The sequence below is a fragment of the Myxocyprinus asiaticus genome, chromosome 1 (genome assembly GCF_019703515.2).
Source record: "Myxocyprinus asiaticus isolate MX2 ecotype Aquarium Trade chromosome 1, UBuf_Myxa_2, whole genome shotgun sequence".
Lineage (NCBI taxonomy): Eukaryota > Metazoa > Chordata > Actinopteri > Cypriniformes > Catostomidae > Myxocyprinus > Myxocyprinus asiaticus.
The window spans coordinates 33,385,841-33,407,010 of NC_059344.1; the positions used below are offsets into that span (position 1 = coordinate 33,385,841).

The window sequence follows — 21,170 nt, forward strand, 5'->3', positions numbered from 1 at the left end:
ATACAATGCAGTCAATAAACTTCCGACTTACAACTACAAACTAAACAGTGATATGATTAGATATGGAAATAAAAATAATCCTATAACACATAAGGTGTGTGTGTGTGTGTGTGACAGTGTGTGTGTGTGTGTGTAAGGAGGGATGCGCACAAAATGGCGGACGTGACTCTCGTGGAGAGTATGTCATGCGAGACTTCCGGCCAGGGAATATGACCGCGAATGGGGGCGGAGAGAAACCAGTCAATGGTGTCTACCAAAGCTGGGCTTTAGCATTTAAGCTATCTACAAGCCAAAAATGTGTGCCAGAATGTTTGTGAGGGGTCGCGTGTGTGTGTGTGTGGTTAGTATGAGAGAGAGAGAGAAGTGACAGCCCTAAAGCCGATTTCACGATCGTGGGAGAGAAAACAGCTGTTAGTTCATCGCTCAGAGACGCGGTGGACGGCTCGTAAACAGTCCCGCGTTATTTGACTCTTTAATGGATGATCTCAGTTGCTGTCTCACCCGCGATGGCGAAATTGCACAACAGTCCAATTTGGTTGGACCACAATACAGCAAAACAAATTCGTGATAATTAATACCCTGAGTATTAATAATGAGCGGACATGGCGGTCCGTAATCTGTACAATCAAAAAAACCTTGAAACACAAGAATAACACACTATAATATTCTATCTCTGCCCAGACGTAAACCTCTTACTTGAATCGCATAAGGACACAGGTAGAATGTGTTTTCCTCCGTCCTTTAACTCTGACCCGGTTCCTTGAGGCTCGGGTGATGACGGGAGGCCGTTTCCTCGCTCTGTCGGTGGGCGGTACGGCTGTTGATTCTCAGCGGGCTGGCGGAAAACTCAGAAATATCGACTTGATTGAAGATGGAAGAGAAATCTTTAATCTCTTCACTTCTGCAGGCAAACGGATGAAGATGCGAATTGCTCGGCAGTCTCCTTCGGATCCGTTAGAGTGTTCAGTGGAACACAGAGTAATCTCAACTCGTCCAGCGAGATGGAGATTGTATGGCCACAGTTTCAAGTCGGACGTTACTTCCTTGTGCCACGAGGTTGCACCTGAGAGCAGCGAAGAGCTGCGTCCACACGCTGTAAACAAAGTCGCTGGAAGCAAATCCCGAAAGCATTTCAGAGGTGTTTCAACTCCTGATGATGTCATGTTTGAGGGACTTTCTGTTGTGTGCCTCATCCAATAGGAGTTGAGAGTTCGATCCTTTAGTGAGCAAGGCTTCATGGGATTTGCAGTTTGTTTTGGACTCCCTTTGTTTGATTTTGGCGCGATTTTTATCATTAAGATTTACGACTTGGAATGTGGGGGCTTGAGTTAGGTTTTTACAACTGTGTTAGGCCTGCCTTTGTCTTCTATCTGAATACATGAGGCCCAACATGTGTATATGGCTGTGTGACAATAAAAGTGATTTGATTTGATTTGATATCTGTGAGGTCGTCCAGGTCTGTGGCTGCAGCCTCAAAAACACTCCAATCCATGCAATCGAAGCAGGCTTGTAGTTCCCGCTCTGCTTCATTGGTCAATCTCTTTACAGTCCTTGCTACTGGCTTGGTTGATTTTAATTTCTGCCTGTAGTTTGGAAGAAGATGAACCAGACAGTGATCAGAGAGTCCCAAAGCTGCTCTAATGCATCCTTTATTATTGTGTAGCAATGATCCAGTATGTTCCTGTCTCTGGTGGGGCATGTAATGTGCTGTTTGTATTTGGGCAGTTCATGTGTGAGATTTGCTTTGTTAAAATCCCCAAGAATAATAATAACTGAGTCCGGGTATTGTTGTTCCATGTCTGTGATTTAATCAGCCAGCTGTTGCAGCGTTGTTTTCAAACACGCGTTTGGCGCGATATACACACTCACCAGAATAAACGAGGAAAACTCCCGTGGCGAGTAGAAAGGCTTACAATTAATAAAGAGCACTTCCAAATTAGGACAGCACATTCTCTTTAATGTTGTTACATCTGTACACCAACTTTCATTGATATAAAAGCATGTTTCACCGCCTCTCGTTTTCCCCGTTAAATCTGTGATGTGATCTGCTCTGAACAGCTGGAAGCCCGGCAGATGTAACGCGCTGTCCGGAATGGCTTCACTCAGCCAGGTTTCTGTGACGCACAAGGCAGCAGAGGTTGAAAAGTCCTTGTTTGTGCTGGTGAGGAGATGTAGTTTGTCTGTTTTGTTAGGAAGAGAGCGGAGATCCACTAAGTGAATACTCGGCAGCGCTGTTCGAAATCCGTGCCGACGGAGTTTGACCAGTGCACCGGCTTGCCTCCCTCGCCTGCGTCTCTTGAACAGCAAAGCTGCGCCTCCAACTAAAATGTCTAGCAAAACTTCTGAATATTCGAAAACCGGGAAAAGATTGTCTGGTACATGTTGTCGAATGTTCAGCAGTTCGTCTCTGTTAAAACTGACTGGAAAAAAGATTACTAAACACAGGACAAACAAACAAAAACAACAAAAGAACTGAGGAGCTCCACACCGAGGCAGCCATCTGTGGCACCATCATGAAGTTTTTGGGTGGACTATTCCTTTAACTCCCGCCAACCACTAAAGTGCCTGGTGATTGGCCAAGAGAGAGTTTGATTACATCAATGCTCGTTTGCTCTACCCAGATGTCATCCTCAAATTTTGCCACCTGAATTTTTCAACCCGTATTCAACAACCTGAATATTGAGACCTGAATTTCACATCCTGAAATCCACCACTTGAATAATAAAAACTTGAATTTTACAACCTGAATTTTTTGGAGGTGAATTCACACAAAATATTTTCTAATATTTAAAATTAACAGCAAAAATTTTCGATAACATCAAATTACACCCAGTCTTTTTTCAATATCATGAATTCGGAGGCTTTTTCAAGTTCTGGTGATATAAAAATGATGCCATACTGGCCTGATTGTGCCTCCCCTGACTATCTGTTTGTCTCATCTGAGTGTTTTTCCTGTGTTTGCCTTGTCTCTTACGCCCTCTTGTGTCTTGCAGGTGCCACGTTGAGTTTGTCAGCTCCAGCTGCCTTTGCCGCTGCTGACCAGCAGGAGGTGGAGGGGCCCGCTGCAGACGGCCAGTCCCCAGTCGCTGCCAGCGCTCACAGCCATGGAGGCCGTTCTCCAGTCACTGCCAGCGCTCACAGCTATGGAGGCCTTTCCCTAGTCGCTGCCAACACTCACGGCCACAGAGGCCATTCCCCAGTCGTTGACAGCACTCACGGCTACAGAGGCCATTCCCCAGTCGCTGCCAATGCTCACAGCCACGGAGGCTGTTCCCCAGTGGTTGCCAGCACTCACGGCCACGGAGGCTGTTCCCCAGTCGTTGCCAGCACTCACAGCCACAGAGGCTGTTCCCCAGTCGCTGCCAACGCTCACGGCCACGGAGGCTGTTCCCCAGTCGCTGCCAGCACTCATGGCCATGGAGGCCGTTCCCCTGCTGCTGCCAGCGCTCCTGGCATGGAGGCCGTTCCCTAGCTGCTGCTAGCACACATGGCCACAGAGGCTGTTCCCCAGCTGCTGCCAGCATCCACGGCCATGGAGGCTGTTCCCCTGCCACTGCCAGCATCCTCGGAGGCCATTCCCCTGCCCCTGTTAGCATTCATGGCCACAGAGGCCGTTACACCATCTCTGTCAGTGACAGAGGCCAGCGCTCCCAGTCACAGAGGTCGCCAGCATCCTCTGTCCAATCTGTCCAGTCCCCTGTGGTCACCTCTCTGTCTTTCCAGCTCCTATTGGCTGCCGCTCTGTCGGACCACATGCCAGCAGCTGCCTTCCTTCTTGACCCCTGTCCAGCAGCCACCGCTAAGCCTGACCCCTACTCAGCGCCCACCACCACAGCCAACCCTATCCAGTCTTTTGACCCCTGTCCAGCGAACGCCGCCCAATCTGCTGACCCCTGTCCCTGCCCTTCCTGCCAGTATCTTCCTCTCCAAGACTGAGACTTTCCCTACCCTTATCCTATCCCTGACCTCGGTCTGCCTCCTCACCAATCCATTCCCTACAGCTGTTCTAGTCCCCTCAGTTTTTGTTCCCTTACCCTTTCCCGAAACTCAGGTCATCCAATCTGTCCCCTGTAGTCTTCCTTCCCTGTCTGGATTGGCTTCTTTGTCTGCCCAACTTGTTCCCTGCTCGTTACCTGACCTGTTTCATTCCTGGGCCTTCCTCCCTGGCCACCTGACCTTACTCCTCCCCTTAAACCTTTTCCCTGGCCTTCTGACCCTGCTCCTTCACGAAATCCCTCTCCCTGGCTGCCAGTTTGCCAGCTCCAGTTGCCTTGGCAACGATCATTACTCCAATCACCTGATAATCCACGGCACCTGCTCTCCCAATTACCTCTCCCTATATAAGCTCTCCTCGTGTTGAGTCCTTTGTCAAATCGTTTGTATTGTGGTGCTGTTTGTAACCAGTTGGTTTTGTCCTGTTCCTGTTATTCACTTGCCGGTTTCTGGTTTTTGTGAGTTTTTCTAGTTTATCTTTCTGTTTCTGTTTTTCCCCCTTCGTGGGAGTTTTGGTTTGTTCTTGTAAATAATCCTTTTCCTTGCCTCCCTGAATTTGTGTCCTGCCTTGCTCTCTCTGTTATTGTGACAGCACAATCCATCTGTATGACTTGAGCTGTGAAGATTCCAGGGTATCAAGAGGTCTGTTCATACACATAATTTTTCATGGAGACCTGATGCTTCATATTCACATGCTGGTGAGACTGTTTACCATTATCCTCTTTATACAGTTATCTTTTCTGTTTTAGCCTATAACAAAATAGGAATAGCAATTCTTTCATTTTATAAAGCTTAAACAAGACACTTTGCTTTAGAGCCGTTTCATCACAGATGAACCAAAGCATTTCTGTCTCCCTCTTTCTCAGCTCATGGGAATAGTTGGTTCTCCATTGCTGACGTGATTATATTGAAACACTTACGTCTCTTGTCCCAGGAAATGCAATGCAGATTAATTTGACACAAACTACTTTTTGTAGTGCATTCTGTAGTGCTTTTGGATATTTTAAATCTTATGGACATCAGGTAAGTTTTAAAATAGTTTTAAGCCTTACAGTGAATTTTAATTGGCAGAAATTAGGTTAACCTTAAGTAATTATTTTGAAACAATCTAAAAGTGTCTTATAAGAATTTCTGTACATTTACATATTGTAGAGATTTAAATGAATAGCCTGACATGTTGATTTAACATTTTCTTCCTTTGCTGTATTAGCTGCATTATTATGCTGCTTTTTTTTTTTTTTTTTGTGTGTGTGTGTGTGTGTGTGTGTGCGCGTGCGCGCGCAACAGTAAAAGAGGAAGGTAGCAGATGTTTTATGCACTCTGTTGTGGTAAAAAAAAAACAGGCCTCTAAAATTGCAATACCCGCTGGCATGTTTTCCGTGGCTACAATGGAAGAGCTGGCATTTCATGATGACCGATGCACTATTGCTGGGGAAAAGATGCACACAGCTTGAAAGCTTCCCTGTGGGTGCACCTTCCATATTTAAGAAAATGACAATCTTACATAACAGTAAAAGGTTTATTTGATTACAAGAGAGTGCTTATCCACCATACAGTAAGTGATGACCAAGCCTTCCATCTGAATATAATTATCCCCCCACGTGGCAGCTGAGTGGGTGACTCTATGGTATTTCAGTATTTCTCTGGCAATAATTCAGGCAACAATATTCACATTTATTTGCACTTGAACCTCTTTACATGGTCTCTCAGATGCTGGTGTCTCTGTGTGTTCTCATGTCATGCTTGTGTTCATGGCTGGATCAGGATGTGTCATATCCCACATGTAGGATATCTTTCGATAGCATTGCCAGAACTGGTCATACCACAAATGAGCAGGAGGGGGTATCACTAAAAGGCAGTTTGGGCCTGCTGAGAGGCCATTTGCTACTAAGTGGAGCCAATCAGTCACCTCAATCATTTCTTCTGTTTTGATGGAACAGCCAATAAATGATTTACACACTGTAAAGTAACCACTTATTTGTTTCTCTCCTTAATTGCCTAAATGGCATTGTGGAAAATACTTAAAAATTGATCATCCAAACAATGTGTTGAGGGTTCTCCTTAATGCTATGGCTAAATGGGATGTTGATGTACATGCAAATGTGTTTTGTTACATTTATCAACAGAGTTTGATATCATCGTGATCCAAGCTTTTGCCACTGCATTTACTCTTTTAATCATATTTTAAGAAATGTGCCATTTAGTAATGATTTGAATTTCCCCTGCCATAAAGTTCTCTTTTCACAGGTTCTCATAGTGTTAGCTGGCTGCCTGACTTTTCAATTGAATTGGTGCACTCTTCAATATAGTAATTCTACTACAGAGAGACCACTCACAGGTAATATCAGGTAAATGTGAGAGTGCCCTTGTTAATTTGTTTTCTGGTGATATAGCTGTTATATTTTATTAATCCACTTTGGGCTGAGGTGAATATTGTATTGGTCAATTACGCTTCATTTAATTGACATTACCTTTTCAGGCAGCCTACACCTGGAGGAAGAGATTTCGGCAGCCTAGATTTCCCTGAGGAGTCAATACAAGATTTGAAACCAACAAGTTTAGAAGAATTTGCTAATGACCACATTTTGAGACTACCTGAGCAGGAGTTAAAAGAATGTGACATCCACTTTAAGTTAGTTGATGAAAGTCTGTGGAAGTGAAAGACAGTTGTGGAAATGTCCAACAGAAAATATCTATCAGTGGAAATTAAACATAGAAATACAGAAAGTGTGTATTTAACACACATACTAGTGGCTGTAATTTGGGTATAGAATAGGCAGACTATCGATAAAACGTCAACAGTTTTACATTTTTCTTAAAGAAATAAAACAAAATATTGTTTAAAACACAATGCAATATTTAATACATGTTTTTTTGAGGTCATAAAATGCAGACTGACTTGAAATGATGCTCTTCATAAAAAATAAACTTACAGTATAGCTATGCCTCTTAAATTACAATTTGTAGAAAACCAAAGAGTATTTTTCAAGCATGTCATACATTTATTCTTGCTTTTTAATGTCAGGCCGTGTTCTAAAAAGTCTATGTTCCAAGTTCTATATAAAACTTAGTCCTGCAACTAGGCTGGTTTGGCGTGGAGAGCTTTATTAACTGTTGATATTTGTTAAGACCAAGTGCACCCTCAAAGAGCATCATGCACCACAAATAACATGAAAGGAAGAAAGTATTGACTGAAGATACCTGTAGCATGTGTTCACTGAAAATAGAAAGCAGGTCATCTTTGTATTTATTTATTTATTTTGGTTTTTGGTTCTATATTGTTATATACATTTAATAGATTCTTCTTATTTCATATTTGTTTGGTCTTTTGTTATTGTTTTATTATTGTTGTGGTTGTAAAATTTGTGAAAGTCAGGCAGAATATTTGTCTTGCTCACATCTGCCCGCAGTTATACCGTCCAAATGTGGCAGTGTTTATGTTTATGTCACGCAGAAGAGGGCGACACTTCTACGATTGGCAAAGCACTTTACCGTAAACTGAGGAAAAACTGTAATGTACAAGACACGACCAAATCCTGTCTTATCAAGTTCCGCAAAGAAGAGCAGTTTACAGACGCATAACCTCATACAGTCTAGATATCTCTCCATGTCGATGAGAACTTTAAACCAAGCATCCTAAGGCGGTAAGTAATAGTGCTTATATTTATAATATGTTGTGTCTTTTACATATGGTCTCTAAATAGACATTATGTTTGGCATTTCGGGCGTGTTTAATGCTGTTTTGGAAGCTGTGTTGGACATAACGGAGTAGGGGACACTGGGGTTATTTGTCACACTTTGTACTCTACTGAAGTCGGAGTAAGGTAGGGTTAGAAGACATTTACTGTAAAAACATATAGCTACATCGAAGTCTTGATGACATAATAATTGCTGAACATTACTACCGTACCGTCCCCCCCCAAAAAAGATACAGTTCATTTAACACATATTGACCCATAGCGTGGGGTGTTGTCACTTTACATGTAAGGGGGTAATATTTATTGACATTGATTTGAGAAGAATACTTCAATACTTGAATACTTAAGTACTAAGTAACTAAATTAAGTACACGCCCACTTCTAGAAAAGTTGGAACAGTATGCAAAATGCCAATAAAAACAAAAATAAGTGATTTGTAAACGTACTTTGACTTGTCTTCAAATAAAAACAGTTTAAAGACAGTGTAGTTTTCATGTGTAAAACATAATCAACAGCTTTTTGAAGATATACTTTTTTTTCCTGAAATTGATGCCTCTGCAACACATTCCAAAAAAAGTTGAGACAGGTGCAATTTAAGACTAATAACAATGACCAGTTGAAATAACAAGGTGATATGAAACAGGTGAGGCAATCTTGTTATATAGTGTAAAAGGAGCCTCCAAAAAAGCCTTGTCCTTCAAGAGCAAGGATGGGTTGAGGCTGGAGGCTTGCCAATTTGCCAACAGATGTGTTAATAAATAATTCAGCACTTTGAGAACAATGTTCCCCAAAGTCAAATTGGAAGGATTTTGGGCATTTGACCCTCTACAGTGCACAATATAGTTAAAACATTCAAGGAATCCAGTCAAATCTTAGTGCTTAAAGGGCAAGGCCGAAAACCACTTCTGAATATGCGTGATCTCCAATCCCTCAGGTGTCACTGTCTTAAAAAATTACATTCATCTGTAATGGATATTTTGACATGGGTTCAGGAATACTTCGGTAAACATTTGTCAATCAACACCATTTGCACTGTATCCACTGATGCAAATTAAGCTTTAACATGCAAAGCAGAAGCCATACATCAACACTGTCCAGACTTCTCTGGTCTCGGTTTCATCCGAGATGGAAAGTAGAACTGTGGAATTGTGTTTTGAGTCCACATTTCAAATAGTAAAAAAAAAAAAAAGCCATTGTGTTCTCCAAGGCCAAAGAGGAAAAGGACCATCTAAGCTGTTATCAGCATCAGGTCCAAAAGCCAGTGCGAGTCATGGTATGGGGGTGTGTCAGTGCCCATGGTATGGGTAAATTGCTTGCACATCTGTGAGGGCACCATTAATGCAGAAAGGTTTGTAGAAATTTGGAGCAACAAATAGCCTACCGCCATCCAGATGCTGTCTTTTCCAGGGATGTTCCTGCATTTTCCAAGCAAATTCTGCCTGGATTACAAGTGCTTGGCTGTATAAGCAGAGGGCGTGGGCATAGTCTTTCTAGTAAGTGAGTCCACTGTCAGCCATCTTTGGAACGCTCCCTGGAGGCTTATTTCCAGTCATGACAGTGCAGCTCCTATCTACTTGAATCGGGGAACACTGAAATCTAAAAAAATGCTAGCCAAGCCTATGTTTAAACAACATATTTCAAATCAGCAGTAAAATCTGACAACACTGGTATCATAATTTTTTTTTTTTTTTTTTTTACCTCATATTATGCTAAAAAGCACAATTTTCCCAGCTTGTGTAGCTAATACACATGCGTGTTCTTGAGTTGATTGACAGTCGATGTCTCTGTCTAAAAGGTGATTGGCTCTTTTACCTGTAAGGTGGGACTTCCTTTCTAAAATCCATTGACCGTTGGGTGCTAGAGCTCCTTGGTTGGGCATTCCAATTTTTCCCATTCATTTTAATAGAAGTGGCCCATCTCTCATAAATAAGTAGTCTCTGGTGGGGGTGCTAAACTGGCCTGCCTACAGTCCTGACCTGTCTCTAATTGAAAATATGTGGTGCATTATGAAGTGCACAATACCCCAATGAAGGCCCCGTACAATTCTGCAGCTGAAATCTTGCATAATAGATGAATGGTAGAAAATTCTGCTTGCCAAATTTAACTTGTTCCCTCATTGTCCAAACGCTTAAGTGTTATTTGAAGAAATTATGTTACACAGTAACGCTCAACTGTTCCAACTTTTTTGAGCATGATGCAATCATGTGATCTGAAATAAGCATATTTAAAAAAAAAAAAAAAAAAGGAAACTATTAATTTCACAAGGTAAAACATAAAATAATGTGTTGTTGTAGTGTTCCAATATAGCAAAGGGTGAATAGAATTTACAAATGACTTTTTGTTTTTATTGACATTTTGCATACAGTCCCAATTTATTTATTTTTTTTTGGAATTGAGGTTGTATGAAATGAAGTAAATTAACTAAAAATACAAAAAGAATTAAAAATATATCATTAATATATTTGCTTTTTAATGACTTACCAGCAATAATGTAAACAGTAAAAAAATTATCAAAAAATGAAATCATCGAACAACAATAGATGTCACTATTAGATTAATTATTTTTAGTACATTTAGTGAATGGCTATGCTTTTGTTAATTTTGACATTATAGATACTGTATATAAAAACATATACACAGTTTTGGGGAGTAACGGAATACATGTAACGGGATTACGTATTTAAAATGCAAAATATAAGGAACTGTATTTCACTACAGTTACAATTTAAATCATTGGTATGTAGAATACAGTTACATTCAAAAAGTATTTTGATTACTGAAGAGATTACTTTGCATTTTATTGTCATTTGTTTCATTTAATATTTAGTCTTTTCAGATGGAAAACATTTATACATATAAATGATGTGATCCAAAGTGCATTTGAACAGCGGTGAAACACTTTCTTATGATGTGTTATATTCATACAAGCAGACAGAGAAGTACGTTTGAAGTAAGTTTAGAGCAGAAGAAATAGAAATAAACCTTGTGTAAACTGTCAGCTTTACACTAAGCTAAAATGCTATTTCTAGCCATTTTACATGCACGTTACCAGTCACGATCATATTTTTTTATCAAGAAAATTCATGTTGGATCATAATTTCATTTTTTCTAATAAGACCTTTGATATTAGGGCAAAAATCATATTCTTGATAATAATTTTTGTATTGTTTTTCTGTAAAAATATCTAAAAATGCTTAAAACAAGATCAATTTGATTGATCTTGTTTTAGAAACAACACGCATAAGATATTTAGGTTTTTCAGAGAATGTATTTTTAACATGTGTATTTTGTCTTACTGTACTGACAGAGTTTTTATAGTCAAAACAAGTGAAAAAATCTACCAGTGCTGAAGGAGTAATCCAAAGTATTTAGAATACGTTACTGACCTTGAGTAATCTAACGGAATACTCCGTTAAATTATTTTACAGCATGTATTCTGTAATCTGTAGTGGAATACATTTCAGAAGTAATCCTCCCAACCATGCATATACAGTACCGTGAAAAGTCTTAGGCGCATTATATTTTTCACAAAAAACATTTGTCTTAAGATGGTTATTTTAAATATTCTGCTTTTAGTGTATCATTAGGAAATACCAATTTTAGATTTCAACATTCCCTTTGCAAATAGAATTGAATAGAAGAAGAACTAGAAGCCCTATAACAGATGGTATGGCCACCACAGTGCCCGGATCTCATCATCATTGAGTCAGTCTTGGATTACATGAAGAAACAGAAGCAACTGAGACAGCCTACATTTTGCTGTTTTGAAGGCAAAGGTGGTCACACCAAATATTGGTTTAGCTTTTTTCATGTTTAATGGACATTGTATGATGTTAATTGAGAAATGAAAACTATTTATGGCATTATTTGTTAAGACATGTACTGTATATGAGACGGACAAAGTTGACAATTTTTTGTATATTTGTATACTGATAATAGTGATCTGTTTTTTATGTGTATTTGATGATGGGGGATTCATGGGTAGGCTACAGTAACACATTTCATTTGGAGGAGGAACATTTTTATTTATTTATTTTGAAGTGAAAAATTAAAGTTAGAATTAAAGTTAGACCATTGGGTTCATTTGAGTTATATGCGCTATCATCAAATTTAAGCTTTCTAATGATATAATAATTATGTTTCTACTCCAAACCTTTGTCAAGATATAATCGTTTAAATGTTGGCTGATATTGTAATATGAATGTTTTCCTTTAGTGCATAACACTCAAAATGTGTTTCTGAACAAAGTGACTAAAAATAATGGAGCACAACTTTTTTGTTATTATTTATTTCACCTAATACTTCATATCACTTATTTCTATTATCAGCATCATAGGATGTTGATATACAAAGAAGCAAGCATCAGTGGCCCATGGATACTCTGGTTCATTTGCACCCTTCTCTCACTTCTTCATGGAGTAATATCTGAAACCAGCAGAGCACTGGATATTATGACAAAATATCCACTAATCGATGGGTAGGTCTCTCTTTACTCTATCTATTTAACTCTGTGCATTAAACAAATTTAAGAGAAAAACGAATGAATGGTATTGTCACGTTTGTGTGTTTTTGTTCAATTTCATGTTTTGATTTCATGTCTTTTATTATTAAATTTAGTTCCTTGTTTGTCATGTGATTTCCTTGTTTGTCATGTGACCCTTATGTTCCACCATGTTTATTAGTCTTTTGATTGGTTCTTGTGTATAGTCTTGTTATCTTGTTATCAGTTCTGTTTTATCATTGGTTCTTGTTTCATTGTCTAGTTATCTTGTTATTAGTTCAGTTTTCCCATTGGTTGTCATGTTACCCCTGTTTGTGTATTTATAGCCCTCATGTTCTCTTGTCTGTTGTTGAGTATTGATTGAGTGAATGTAACATTGTTGTGTTTCTTGCTCATGGTGTTTGTTTTGTTTTGGATACTTTGTAGTTTTTAGTTAATAAACTGTACTTGGGGTCTTCATCGTCTTTGTCTCGTCATCATCATCATTCTTGTCGCGCTTGCCTGCCACATCATTGCAGAATACTCGAACATGAGGGTTACAAATACACAGACAGGGTAACATGACAACCAATGATAAAACAGATCTGATAAGATTAACAAGAACCAATCAAAAGACTAGACTAATAAACATGATGGAACATGAGAGTTAAATGACAAACAAGCAACAAAATTTCCAAATAAAAGACATGAAATCAAATTCATGAAAACATGAAATTAAACACAAACATGTGACAGGAATACTGGATGATGAACGAGTCATGTCTGTACACATAATGGAGAAAAACCTGTAATGAAAATAGTACAGTACATGTGACATCTTATGATTTCACAATTAATACTGCTTATCTTCCTCTTCACCCAGTCACAATGACCTGGCGCTGCGTCTGCGAATACAGTATAAAAACAAACTGAGTCAACTCAATCCGCACAATATTCCTAAATTGGCTACAGATATCACTCGCCTCACTGCTGGTCATGTTGGAGGACAGGTAATTTTTTTTCTGCTTGATCCTAACAAACTTTTTAATTTTGTCTAATTCAGTCATCTGCTAGTTATGGGAACTATCATTTTTGTACCATTAGAAATCATAAACTATGCTTTACTTAGTTATTGGACATAGACGGAACAAAAGGTCCAAAGCTGTTCTGCCCCTGACTCCCCAAAGTCACACACCGCTTCTAAATTGTGTAGTTCCACAGGCATTGTATGATTGTTGGGTTTTTAGAGATTCATTGTTATTGTTATAATTGTTATATTGCTAGAAAATTACATAACAATTACATCGCATATCTCAACATACTGTATGCTTTGGTGGCTTTCATATTATTTGTGAGTTTATGCCAGTCCATTTTTAAACATTTTAATGTAATTTTGATCCAAAAACTTCTCTTGGTAATATTGTCTAAAGCAAATTTCTATCATTAAAACAACTTTCTGTTGATTATCTGCACTCTCCTCCTCTTACCCTATCATGTATTATGACATAATGTCCACTGAAACCTCCAATTGCTCAAAAAAAGGGCCACAAGAGTGCCCAGTTGGCTCTTTGTGTAATCCGTACCTGACTGGAGAGACTTAAGCACTTTATGTTTGTCAGATCTTTGCAGCATATGTGTTATGTACGGCTCAGGACAAGGATGCTGTCAGACTGACTATGGAACAGATTGATGTCATTCGTCGTCTGTGTACTGAAAACCAAGAGTTGGAACTGGTCACGACAGCTGGAGGTACTATTGCCCCCACCCCTCAAAAAGAACACTTTCCCTTTCTTGTAATTGAACAGACCTGTCTGATGTTTTAAAGGATATGCTGAACAATTTGAGGAATTCAATCAATACTGTCCTTTAGTTTTAACATATTAAAACATGCATGCTGCAATACAGTGCTTGAAGTGGCCGAGTACTTACCGGTACGCAGTACCTGCACTTTTCTAATTTAGTCAACAGAGTACCGGCAGTTTTTCTTGTGTACCACCACTTTTCAGAGTCTCCCGGTACAATGTAATTTATTTATTTTAAGTCTGAACATCCGAGCGCTTTCTGCACAAAACTCAGTGGTGAGTTTAACAACACTCAGCGGCACGTGCAGCAGCATCAGCGGTCATCAGAAACAATCCGTGGTCCAGTTCCGGACCGGAGTGTGCGTGTTTAAGCTTGTCTGGGCTTAGTTCAGTTACACTGCTCTTTAAAACATGAACCAGCAACTTTTAAGGTGAGCACATTTTATCGTGTCTTATTCAATCAAATGTATTTATGCAAATTGCTTAGAAGATGCAGTCAAAACTACAGACTTAAAAAATACTTAACAGCTGTTACAGAAGTGATGTCAGCTCATATGCACAACCTTTTTCAACAAAAGAGAAATTGATGATGAAATCCGAACCTTTAAAAAAAAATACACAAATGTTTGCTTTTATTCTCCATTCTTCAAGTGTTAAACGGGTATGTCTCATCTATTCAGGGTCAGTCATGCTCCTAAAAAGTGATAAGGTGATGCATCATTAAACCTGCATACATGCATATATCCTGATTGTGTTTGGTTCTATAATCAGACGTGTGTGAGTTCTCAATCCCAAACATCATCAAATAATTTTTTTTCTCTGTTTACCAATGATTATTTGCACAAATATCTGTTTCCTGCACAAATTCACCATATGTGCAGGTCAAGAAGAGGCTCATTTTCCCCCCCTGAATGGGAGGATAATAGAGAAAAGGGAAGAACAGGCATTGCATTTTTTCATTATTTTATCTAAAGACATTTCTATGTTAGATTGCTCATGTGGGTTGATATTGTCAAAGATATACAGACTTTAGCAGATCTAAATGTTCTTCCTCTGTTTTCATAAACAATAATCCTACATTGTAGTGTATGTTTTTATTTTCAAAGTAAAGTTAATCGAAACCTGCTGGTTATTCGAGGGTGTGAGGTCCATTTTGTTCTTTAGCCAGATCTTAAAAGGAATTTATGGCCAGACCTTAAAATATATTAATTAAATTCCACTGACTTTTTTAATGTAAACAAACACAATATTAAGTGTTTTGTTTTTCATGTTTATTGTTAACATGTTTATTACAATGAAAATGTTAGGTAAGAAAAATATGGAAAAATGTTTGGCCCCCATTGTGTTTTCATCTGGATAATCTAGCCCCCTAAGAAAGTAGTTGAAGAGCCCTGGCATATAGTAACCCCCGAATGTAATTATTTATTTTTAAATAAACATGTTGGGAATAAAAGTGGTGTCCGAGTATCATTTACCTAAATAAATAAATAATAAAAAAACAATTATAATTTAATACTAACATGGAGAGTACCTGCGCTTTTTTTTTTTATTTTTTTTTTTCACTTCAAGCACTGCTGCAATATCAGGAAGTTTATACATTTGTATGTAATCACAAAATCTCTTGTAGACTATGATTTTGTTGAGACTAAGGGAAAACAACAAAAAAGAAAATCACAACCTTTTCCAGAGTCTGCCCACAGCTGACAAAGCTTAATAGAATTGCTTCTAATCTAGACATACAGTATCTTAGTCTAGTTGTGTTAGTTTTATTTTTTCAAACAAACACTGGATACTTTTGTTACAGCATCACTGTATCATTGAAGAAATGAATAGGCTCTGTGATTCCAGCCCCATAAACACAGGATACATACATGTCAATTTATTAAATTCATGTCATATATTTTCTTTGTTACTTTGCAAATTGTTGCTTCAGCTTTTATGTCTTTCCAGTGGAACTCTTTACTGGAACTCTTAGAGACATAAACATGCTTCCATCCTCACAAACAGACTACAGAAATCTATTTCCGGAGATGTTGTTGAAATCATAATCTTCAACGCATTCCAATTAACAGAATTCTTGCCTCCACTTGTTGAGTATGTGAAATGAGAAGAGAGCATGTGCAGTCTCACAGCTACTTGCCTAAGGATACTGTAACCTCACTCAACATGATATGACCAATGAAGGGCACCTGAGACATTCTAAAACAACCAGCTTGCATTTAAAATATCACACACAGAATTTTGTGCAAGAGTTCTGTGGGAAGTAGATGTTGTGCTCTGCAGGGCAGATAGTTTTAGAAGTTCGACAGTCTTAATTGTTTGAACACAAATGTCTAAGTTAACTCTTTGTTAATGTCTTTACTGGTTTGAGGTCTGATATAAAAATCTGCAAGGCATGTAGCTGTATAATTAGCCCCAATGACCCAAAAATTATTTAGGTTGATATCACTTACTGTTCATGTCATCTAGAAGGATGGTGGTATTGGATCATTGAGATCAACTTTAAGGATCACTTATCAGACAACTGTAAGATAAAGGCAAGCCAATCGCGAGAGACACCAGTACACACTCCAATACGAGTTCTTAGAATTGACTTTTTGCGTAGTATAGGAACTACAATAGCTTCATTAATGATACGTTATGTTAAATGCCATGTTATTTATATTTATTTATTTTCATACATTGTAATTAGTATATTTTGACTTAAAACCAACTAAAATCAACTAAAAAAGGGGGAAATTTTGTTGTACAGGGCCAGAGGCTTATTTATGATACTGATGTGGAGACAATAAAAAAAAATATATACAGGATTACACAAAGAATTACACAATCTTGCAAATTATTTGTGTCCCTCAGGAATTGGCAATCAAATATTTATGATAAACATTCAAAGTAATGTTTTTGTGTTTGTTTGAGGAATGAGAAACAGTGCAAAAATTGCATGTCTAATCAGTGTGGAGGGAGGTCACTCCATTGACAGCAGTTTACCAGCACTGCGCATGTTCTACCAGCTTGGAGTAAGATCCATGACCCTTACACACACCTGCAACACACCGTGGTAAATACTCACTCATACATATATCAAACCCTCATAAAAATGTATGCAGTCCTACAAACATGTCTTTTTATAATGGTTGAGAGGAATACTCTTACTGTACTTACACACCTGCTGTCTGGTAAATGTTCCTTTATTATACTTCATTTATTGTTTGCAACTTTCTCCAAAAATGTGTAGGGCTGAGAGCTCATCTAGACTTTACCCATATTACCAGCGGAAGAAAAATAGCCTGACAGAATTTGGGAAGGTAAGGGTTCCTTCTCAACAGACATAAGTCAATAAATCAATGTAAAACAAAACAGATGCGGATTAAGAAAGTTAAATACAAGATAGTTGAATCAAAGTTCTTTGTAGAGTTTGACCCTCTATAACAGGCCTTTCATCCTCTTCTATATAAGAACCCTTTGTTTTGCCCTGTTTTGAACATGGGGTAACCTCCTCGTGGTCGCGATTAGTGGTTCTTGCTCTCAATGGGGCACTTGGTAAGTTGTGCGTGGATCGCGGAGAGTAACATAAGCCTCCACATGCGGAGTCTCCACGGTGTCATGCACAACGAGCCACGTGATAAGATGCGCAGATTGGCGGTCTCGGAAGCGGAGGCAACTGAGACTTGTCCTCTGCTACCCAGATTGAGGTGAGTAAACGTGCCACCACGAGGACCTACTTAGTAGTGGGAATTGGGCATTCCAAATTGGAAGAAAAGGGGATAAAAAATAAATAAATAAGAAAAGAAAATGTATATGTTCACTTCCTTTTCCCAGGCAGTGGTGAATGAAATGAACAGGTTAGGAATGCTGATTGATCTGTCCCATACATCATGGGAGACAGCCAGAGCAGTGCTGAAGCATTCTACAGCTCCAGTTATTTTCAGCCACTCCTCAGCCCATGCTATCTGTAACGACACTCGCAATGTACCTGATGACCTGCTACTGCTCCTGGTGAGACCATCATTCATTGTGCTATAACAGGCATAGATCTCTAAAGCACTCATCTCCAAAATATCAGTTTTACTTACTGAAAGAAATAAAGATAATAAAGACTAATGTTAACATATACAACATTTAATTTAAAAAATGTATTAGTATATGTTGAAATTAACATTAGCCAAGATTAATAAATGCTGTATTATGTTATCTAATGTAGTTAACTAATGTTAACAAATGGAAACTTATTGTAAAGTGTGACCGTTATTCTGTTTTCTTTCTAGAAAGAAAATGGCGGGCTTATCATGGTAAACTTCTACAACAGATTTGTAGCATGCTCAAAAGAAGCAGACGTCTCTATTTTGGCTGGTAACACAACATACATACAGTACATCATATAAAGGGACATAGTCAGTGTTAAGTGTTTTTCAGCATTTTTTTTTTTTTTTTTAATCAGAGACTTATGTTGTTGTTGTGGTTGTTTTAGATCATTTTGATCATATTAAGGAAGTGATTGGAGCTGAAAGCATTGGGATTGGAGCAGACTTTGATGGGGCAAATGGGTAAGTAACCAACCGAATAAATGTTTATATCTCAGAGCTCTCATGCGATTTGTTCATGCATTCTTGTTGACTGTTTATGTGGGTACTGGGAATCAACAGCGTTGATGTGTGCCTGCTGTGGATCTGTGCTTGCAGAATTCTGCAGAAATGTGAATGCATGTCATTCACAAACTTTTACATAGCCTCTGCCTCTTGCATGTTTGTTTATTAAATATTTTGGCAGATTCTATGAGGGCCTATGCCCCTTATCTACATGTGTGTATATGTGTGTGTGTGTGTGTGTTTATGAATGCCTGTGTTATTACAGATTCCCTCAAGGCCTGGAGGATGTATCCAAATATCCAGCTCTAATTGGGGAACTGATGTCAAGGAACTGGAGTGAGGAAGAGTTGGCAGGAGTTTTAAGACTGAACTTCCTTCGAGTATTCCAAGAGGTTGAAAAGGTCAGGAATATATATTTAAGTATTATTATTCTAAACATTCAGATTCAAGTCACTCAAGGTATGCATAAATCAATCTTGACCTTTTAAAGAGTAGTATGTAGCAAACATAGCAAACTGTTGCTGATTGACCCTTGCAACTGACATTATGTATAACATATGATTCCATAAAACAAATACATTTTAAATTGCTCATGTCTTCATGGAAATTCCATCTCTTATTCCTTCATTATGCTGCCCCTGCCCACGAGATGGGGTATTCAAGCAAAGACTCATTTATTTTGGTATGATCAGACCATCACAGAGATATTTACAACAGAAAAACCAAACTTACAAAACACAACTGAAGAGTTTGAAGTCAAAAAGGAGATGCATTTCAATGTCCAGCCTTATTTGTATGGTATTTCCACTAATACCCTACACGCATATCACGTTACCTTTAGGCTTTTTTTTTTCTAACACCACATCAACATCCTATTTTTATTTCACAATCAACATATGCAGCTATCCCATGCAAATGATCACACCACATTGTGTTCCTTCTTGTATCCAGCTTTTTCTCTCTCTTGCTGAACATCTCATAAGTTGCTCAGTTGCTGAATTTGCTTAGTTATTTAATATTCAGATCACAATTCTCTTACTTGAATTCACCACGACCAATTTCCCTTTTATTCCCTCTGAAAACATCTCTGATGAAAATGTACTACAGCTTTTATTTGCACATTGTGCAACCTGTCCCTCCCAGTTGTTGTCCAGATTGTCTCCCCTGACCTGTTTCTTTACTTTCTCTCCAAATGCCATTGCAGTAGGTCCACACATCCAAATTGAAGAGTTTTGATCTAATACCAATGTTCAATTTGGACCACAGCCAAAGAAGAAATGAGTTTTGACTGCTGTCTGAAGTCACACTACACTTCAAGTCTCATGTTTTTTTGGGGTTTTTTTTAAGGCTTTTTTGACTGGTATCATTTGCAACAAGTGAAAACTATTTCCCTCTTTAATGAGTCAGTATGGTCAGAGCTCATTTGGATACATTTTAAGTATTTCCGTCTCTCTTTTTCTCTCTCTCTTCATATGTTCAGGTGCGTGATGATATGTCTAACACTTTACCCAGTGAAGTTGAAATCCCATTTTTGGAGGCAAACAACAGCTGTCGCGTGATACTGACCCATCCGGTCATCAGTTCTGAGAGAAGCTATCGAAACAGAAATTCTCCTTTACTGCCTGCGACAGCTCTAGCCTGGTTCATCTCAGGTTTTGTACAGTTAATCTAATTGTAGAGCAATACATCAACCAAGGACAGTGTACAATCAAATGTCTTATTGCAGATTGGCTTCAGACCAAGAGTTAAATTGAGTGCTGAATCTGATACATTTATTCCTTTGAAGGTATACATTGTCAGGTATGGAAGCAGTTCTTGAAAACTAAACTTGAGATTTTTTTAAATATGGATTTCTAGTAGACCAATTTAATTACTGTAGCTAATGAAAAACAGAAATGCCTTTTCTTTCAATAAGCTTTTGAATTAAACTTTTTAAGAGAAGTTTTTTTTTTTTTTTTTTAAATAAGAACTCAAGTTGCCCATTAGTTGATTAAATAATAGTGTAACAGCAGTATAGTATTCTGTATGTATATGGGACTGTGTGCGACTGTGTGTGCATTCTGCATGTGATTGTGTGTGTGTGTGTCATAGTCTAACCCATTCATCTCTCTCTCTCTCTCTCTCTCTCTCTCTCTCTCTCTCTCTCTCTGTGTGTGTGTGTAAGAGTGGGTGTGAATCTTTTGCACTCTGGATGTTTTATAGCCTCACCCCTTCATTTCTGTGTCTGTTCATTCAGCATTGGGGCTGTTATATAGATTGTATTCAACACATATAAAAAAAAACAAAAAATACTCTGTTAGGATCTTTCCCACTCATTTCCTATGGTTTATTTTTATTTGTTCATCGAATTATTTTCTTTTTTTCTTTTTCAAATTGCATATCTAAATAAAGTCACCAAGTTTTGAACCACTCAGACTGAGGAAACCCTTTTTGTTAAAAAAACAAAAATGAAATCGGTCAAAAATGACAGAAGAGCCTAGTAGGGTTAAACTGGGATATGAGAAAGTATTTTAACAAAAAAATGACACTTCAACTTTACGTCTTGTTAAGCTACATGACAAGAATATGTGAGGTGTGGAGTAAAATCTTTTAGATATAAGATCATAACATA

General features: G+C 38.3%; 1 protein-coding gene across 2 annotated transcripts; it reads left to right on the top strand.

The window, feature by feature from the left end:
- The first annotated feature begins 7,480 nt into the window (after positions 1-7,480).
- LOC127448442 (dipeptidase 2-like) lies at positions 7,481-20,972 on the top strand. 2 transcript variants are annotated; one of them, XM_051710973.1, is made up of 12 exons: positions 7,486-7,637; positions 11,320-11,467; positions 12,020-12,168; positions 13,055-13,181; positions 13,791-13,920; positions 16,890-17,031; positions 17,209-17,278; positions 17,793-17,969; positions 18,239-18,323; positions 18,442-18,517; positions 18,825-18,960; positions 20,040-20,972. In XM_051710973.1, exons 3-12 carry the CDS (start codon positions 12,029-12,031, stop codon positions 20,229-20,231), a joined length of 1,275 nt encoding a protein of 424 aa, XP_051566933.1. In that variant the 5' UTR covers positions 7,486-7,637; positions 11,320-11,467; positions 12,020-12,028; the 3' UTR covers positions 20,232-20,972. The 2 variants fall into 2 exon arrangements, with proteins under 2 accessions (XP_051566925.1, XP_051566933.1); XM_051710965.1 differs by lacking the exon at positions 11,320-11,467 and having other exon boundaries at positions 7,481-7,637.
- Positions 20,973-21,170: the final 198 nt, after the last annotated feature.

What these genes read in the sequence shown, in the direction of transcription:
- LOC127448442 (XM_051710965.1), top strand. Translation starts at nt 12,029, where the DNA reads ATGTTGATATACAAAGAAGCAAGCATCAGTGGCCCATGGATACTCTGG. An exon ending in ACTGGTCACGACAGCTGGAG is followed by an intron (nt 13,921 to 16,889) that starts GTACTATTGCCC and finishes TGTTTGTTTGAG; the next exon opens with GAATGAGAAACAGTGCAAAA. An exon ending in TATTCCAAGAGGTTGAAAAG is followed by an intron (nt 18,961 to 20,039) that starts GTCAGGAATATA and finishes TCATATGTTCAG; the next exon opens with GTGCGTGATGATATGTCTAA.